Consider the following 6,719-nt stretch of genomic DNA (forward strand, 5'->3'; position numbering starts at 1 on the left):
GGTAAGTCGTTTCGAGACTAGTTTATTCCAACTTCGCAGCGCTGTCATTTAATCCTTAGTGCCCGCCCTCTCCAGGCGGAAATGACATCAGAGGTAGATTACCGCGCACTGGCTATTTGTGACCCGGTTCGCCTGCACAGAAAGTGGGTCGCCACAGTCTTTTCCTTTATCTCAAGATGGTTTTGTATACCTGGGAATACATGTTACTTGCTCTTTTACATCTCTGTTTGAAGCTAACTACAGGCCTCAGGTTAGTCAAATGAAGGTTGATTTTGAGAGATGGCGCAGTTTACCCCTTACTATAGCTGGGAGAATTCAATCAGTGAGAATGACTATACTTCCCAGATTACTTTACTTGTTCCAGTGCTTGTCAGTTTTCTTATCTGAGTTATTTTTCAAATCAATCGACCAAGCTATAACCTCTTTTATTGGGAAAATAAGGTCCCAAGGGTTAATAAGCGCATTCTTAAAATTACTCACACACATTTTCGATAAAATCATTTATGTCTATCACAAATAAGATATGTCCCAGTACTGCTCCATATGTAAAGCCACTGGTCAGAGAACTCCAGTCATAAAATTACCCCCTCTCTTCTAAGATCAAGCTAAATTTGAATCCAATCTAACAGTTCTTCACGGATCCAACAATTGCCATACCACTGATGTAAAGATCAACATCCTATAAGCAGAATCAGAATCAGGTTTAATATCACCAGCATATGCCATGACATTTGTTAATAGTCTGAATAGCCTATAATTCCCTCATTTGTCCCTATTGCCTTTTCTAACCTCTGGTCCTCTGGAAGCTGGCCTTGGCTGAAGAGAATGCAAGTATCTATGCCAAACCCAATAGATCTCCTCTCTTACCTCTCTCAATAACATGTGGTTATGTCACACATCAACCATAGCCTACCAGTCAACCCTGATGCTTTGCAATTCACCTACCAAAGCAACAGGTCAACGGCAGATGCCATCTCTCTGGCACTACATTCCTCCTTAGAACACCTAGAGAATAAAGATGTATATGTAAGGCTCCTTTTCATTGATTACAGCTCTGCCTTTAATACCATCATTCCAAATAACCTGATTCCTAAGCTCCGGAACCTTGGTCTTAGCACTCAGATCTACAGCTGGATCTTCAACTTCCTCACAGACAGGACTCAGGCTGTAAAAATAGGGGATAGGTTCTCCTCTACAATCACTCTGAGCACTGGTGCCCCACAAGGCCGTGTACTCAGCCCCCTACTGTACTCACTGTACACCCATGATTGTATACAACCCAGTGCCTTCCTTACCACTGACTCAAACTGCAAGTTAGTCTTTAGGGAATCCTGCATTGGGGGTGTTGTTAAACAGTTCAACATAGAGGTACGGATGTTTTCCAATCTGCTACACCAAGTTGCTACACTTTCCCCTGCCTTGGTAAAGCGGCCAACATAATAATGAAAGACTCCACCTTCTCGTCCTCCCCATCCCATCAGGCAGAAGAAACAAAAGCTTGAAAGCACATTCCGCCAGGCTTCAAGACTGCTTCTATCCTGTAATAGTAAGATTGCTGAACAATCCCTTAGTACAATAAGGGACCTCACAATATATCTCACTGTGACCTTGCACCTTTTGGTCTACCTGCATGGCATTTTCTGTGTAACTGTAGCACTTCATTCCTCAGTGCACTGTGGTAATGAATTGAACTACACTCAGTGGCCACTTCATTTGGTAACTCCTGTACCTAAAGAGTGATCACTAAGTGTGTGATTGTAATCTTCTGTTGCTGTAGCCCATCCACTTCAAGCTTCGATCTTCCGCATCAGAGATGCTCTTCCGCACAGCACTGTTGTAACATTTGAATTACTGTTACCTTTCTGTAAGCTTGAACCAGTCTGGTCATTCTCCTCTGACCTCTCTCATTAACAAGTCCACAGAACAGCAGCACACTTTTTTTTTGTTTTTCATACCAATCTCTATAATCTCTAGACCAGAAATTCCCAGCCTTTTTTATGCCATGGACCCCTACCATTAACAGTGGGGTTTGTGGACCCCAGGGTGGGAAACCCTGCTCTAGACTGTTGTATGTGAGAATTCCAAGAGATTGAACTGAGTCAAATTGACTTTATTTCTTATATCCTTCTCATACATTAGGAGTAAAAATCTTTACATTACATCTCTGTCTAAATGTGCAATGTGCAAACATAGTAATTTATAATAATTTATAATAAATAAAACAGTCTTATTGTAATATAGAGTGCACTCAAATCAGTGTGAGTCCATCAGTCTGATGGCCTGGTGGAAGAAGCTGTCCCGGAGCCCATTGGTCCTAACTTTTATGCTGTGGTACCATTTCCCAGATGGAAACACCTGGAATAGATCGTGCCTGAGGTGACTCAGGTCCCCAATGATCTTACAGGCCCTTTTTACACACCTGTCCTTGTAAATGTCCTGAATCATTGGAAGTTCACAACTACAGATGTGCTGGGCTGTCTGCACCAGTCTCTGCAGAGCCCTGTGATTAAGGGAGGTACAGTTCCCATACCAGGCAGTGATACAGCCAGACAGGAAGCTCTCAATTGGGCCTCTGTAGAAAGTTCTTAAGATTTGGGGGCCCATACCAAACTTCCTCAACTGTCTGAGGTGAAAGAGGTGCTGTTGTGCCTTTTTCACCACACAGCTGGTGTGTACAGACCACGTGAAGTCCTCGGTGATGTGGATGCTGAGGAACTTGAAGCTGTTTACCCTCTCAACCCCACATCCATTGATGTCAATAGGGGTTAGCCTGTCACCATTCCTCCTGTATCTCATGACCAGTCCTTTGTTTTTGCAACATTGAGGGAGAGGTTGTTTTCTTGACATCACTGTGTCAGAGAGATGACTTCTTCCCTGTAGGCCACCTCATTATTGTTGAGATAAGGCCAATCAATGTAGTGCCATCAGCAAACTTAATTAGCAGATTGGAGCTGTGGGTGGTGATACAGTCATGGGTATACAAGGAGTAAAGGAGGGGACTCAGTACACAGCCCTGTGGGGCTCCTGTAATGAGAGTCAGAGGGTTGGAGGAGGGAGCCCACTCTTACAACTTGCTGGCGATCTGACACAGGAAGTCCAGGATGCAGCTGCACAGGGCAGGGTCAAGGCCAAGGTCTCTGAGCTTCCAGTTGAGCCTGGATGGAACTATGGTGTTGAATGCTGAACTGTAGTCCAAGAACAGCATTCTCACATAAGCATCCTTCTTCTCTCAGATGTGCAGTTTTGGAGATATTCAAACTACACTGTCTAGAACAGTGGTTTCCAACCTTTTTTTGGCCATGCCCCACCTAATCACCTCTAAAATCCTGATACCCCCTGTGGTGATATATAATTCTTATTATTCAAAAAGTGAACTCCTATTCACCTGGAGGAAGCCTAAAAGACCATTAATTTGGTTTAAACAAGCTTCCAAAGAACATAGCATTCATGAAAGAGAAAAATAAAAGAACCAAAGGACTGTTAAAGTTCTGAGGAAGAAATTACTAAGAAATTGTAAAAAATATATTAAGTGATATTAAAATAATAATAATAATAATAAATAAATAAATAAATAAAACAATGCTGATTCGTTTCTACAGCATACAAAGACAGATACACCGTTTAAACGAGATGCTGCAATGTACACACCTTCACACCACCAAGAACTGAAAGCTACTGCAAAAAGCAGCATTGGCGCGACCTCGTACGAGTTTCTTACGCGTTTGGACTTGTTCATTCGTTCCTTCCCACATCAGTCAATTCATTAATTTAATTATGAAAGCCATTTGATGGTTGTAATGATGGTGATACACTATATATACAGTACATACGCAATTACACGTACATACACACAAGTATTTTTATGTATGCATACTGTATATACACATATGTATTAACTCGCACACACACTCATACCCACACAGACTTACTAGAAAAAATTCACTGTTAATAACTCATTCTCGAATTGTCCCCCTTAAAAATCAAATTACCCCCCTGTGGGGCGTACACCCCACGTTGGGAACCACTGGTCTAGAACCAGCATTCATTCTGTGGTCAAACTCACTTAGGTTACATGTCTGGTCTGAATGATGTGAGCTTCATAACCATGTCTGTATGTGTTTATATATCGAGCTGCTGCCACATGATTGGCTAATTAGATATTTGGATTAACGAGCAGGTGTATCTATTAAACTGGCCACGGAATATACAGCATGTGACAATAATATACTTTACTTCTTTTTCTCCCCCAATTTTTTAATAGGATCTGAATACAATATCTCAGTATGGAGGAATCTGGTTGGAAAAGTAGAGGATCTGCTGTTTTTTTACTTAGTACCATCATTGTCGCATCTTGTCCCATTATTCAGGCAGCCAATGTATTGGTTGTGCCTATTGGAGGAAGTCACTGGATTAATATGCGACATCTGCTGGAAGAACTGAAACTTCGCGGACACAACCTCACTGTGCTTTATTTTGCAGGAACTGGATTTATTATAGAAAGTCCTGACCTATATCAGTCTATTGTCATTCAACTACAAGCAAATTTTGAAATAATTGATGTAGTGGGAATCATTCTTAGAAACACTTTGCAGATTGGGCAGAATGGCTGGACCTTCATGGACTATGTTAAGTCTCAATTTGAAGTACAAAAATTTGCAGTGAACTGTATAGAAATGCTTGATGTTGGCATTGCTGGTATTTTTGAGAACAAAGCTTTGCTTAGCCAACTTCAAAAAGCAAATTTTGACCTGGTGCTTACAGATCCTGTCTTGTCTACTGGTCCCATGCTTGCACATTACTTAAAACTTCCCCTGGTGTATGATGTTCGATGGCTAGAGACTGGTGATGCTCATTTTCTCTTTGCCCCATCACCCCTTTCTTACGTCCCAATCTCTAACTCTCACCTGACAGACAAAATGTCCTTTCTTCAAAGAACACAAAACTTCATCCAAAGTCTAATTCATTTATCTATTTTAGAACTTTCTGTTTACCCCAGGTTCAATGAACTCTGTCATCGATATCTGGGACCAGACACAGATATCAAAACAATTCAGCTGAGTGCTGATGTGTTGCTGATGAGAGTAGATTTTGTATTTGAATTCCCGAGACCCACTATGCCAAATATTGTCTACATTGGAGGCTTCCAGTGTAAACCAGCCCAACCACTAGCGGCAGAGTTTGAAGAGTTTGTTCAAAGCTCAGGAAAGCATGGACTTATTGTGCTGTCATTAGGATCCCTTGTCAGTTACTTGCCAAAGCAGATTACAATGGAAATAGCCAATGCTTTTGCTCAAGTACCCCAGAAGGTTATTTGGAAATATGATGGAGAAATCCCTCTCAAAATAGGTAATAATACACTACTGACAAAATGGATCCCTCAGAATGACCTTCTGGGACACCCCAACACACGAGTCTTTATTTCTCATGGTGGTATCAATGGCATTTACGAGGCCATCTACCACGGGGTGCCAGTGATTGGCATGCCTCTATTTTCAGACCAGTTTGACAATGTAGTTAAACTTGAATCCCGAGGTGTAGCAAAGATGCTTAATGTTGCAACCATGCATTCAACAGATCTATTGCAGGCACTTAATGAGGTGATAAATGGCACATTTTACCAGGACAACATGAAGAAACTCTCTGCCCTCCACCGGGACCAACCAGTGTCCCCAATGGAGCGAGCCGTTTTCTGGATTGAGTACGTTGCCCGACACAAAGGAGCAGGCCATTTGCGTTCTGAATCCTACCGTCTGCCCTGGTATGTTTACTATTGCGTGGATGTGATGGTCTTTCTATTGATCATGTTCTTCATGGTCACTGTGCTGGTGATTGTAGCATTGAAGAAACTTTGTCGTATTGCATGTAGAAGAAAGCAAAAGACTGAATAAGGTTACAGTTTTGTGTTGAAAGATTTTCTTTTCAGTCCTTTGAAATTAAATGGTGGAAGTTATTTTTGTATATATTCCTTGCCCGACAAAATCAATTTAACAAAGGGAAAAAGTAACAGACATGCTTAGCTACTGTTATTCCAAGTTTAGTAACATTGCTCACACAAATCCTAAAGGTTTACAGTTGGTGGCAGAGAATCAGAATCAGGTTTAATATCACTGGCATATATCGTGAAATTTGTTAATGTTATGGCAGCAGTTCAATGCAATACATGATAAATAAATATAGAGAAAAGAAATTGAATTACAGTATATATGTGTGTCTATTAAATTGTAAAGTAAAAATAAATAGTGCAAAAAAAACCTGAAATAATAAAGTAGTGAGGTAATGTTCATGAATTCAGTGTCTTTAGAAATCAGATGGCAGAGGGAAAGAAACTGTTCCTGAACTGCTAAGGCTTCTGTACCTCCTTCCCAACTGTAGCAATGGGAAGAGGGCATGTCCTGGGTGGTGGGGATCCTTAATGATGGAAACTGACTTCCTAATGCACTGCTCCTTGAAGATGTCTTGGATCTTACGGAAACTGGTACCCATGATGGAGCTAACTGATTTTACAAGTTTCTGCAACTTACTTTGATCTTGTGCAGTCGCTCCTACATACCATACAGTGATGCAGCCAGTCAGAATGCTCTCCACGGTACATTTGCAGAAGCCCTCTTTACAACTTTTATTCCTTTTCCTCATTTGATTTCATTCTGACAATCACAGTTCTTGAAGGTCAAAATCAGAAACAGATTTAAGAGAAAATGTTGCAAATATTGGGACCCTAA

At 41.1% G+C, this 6,719-nt stretch overlaps 1 protein-coding gene across 1 annotated transcript; it reads left to right on the forward strand.

Moving 5' to 3' along the window:
- Window positions 1-4,283: 4,283 nt before the first annotated feature.
- LOC132382351 (UDP-glucuronosyltransferase 2C1-like) lies at window positions 4,284-5,888 on the forward strand. The gene has a single exon (XM_059952473.1). It carries the CDS (start codon window positions 4,284-4,286, stop codon window positions 5,886-5,888), a length of 1,605 nt encoding a protein of 534 aa, XP_059808456.1.
- Window positions 5,889-6,719: the final 831 nt, after the last annotated feature.

Source organism: Hypanus sabinus, chromosome 28 (genome assembly GCF_030144855.1).
Source record: "Hypanus sabinus isolate sHypSab1 chromosome 28, sHypSab1.hap1, whole genome shotgun sequence".
NCBI classification, from domain to species: Eukaryota; Metazoa; Chordata; class Chondrichthyes; order Myliobatiformes; family Dasyatidae; genus Hypanus; species Hypanus sabinus.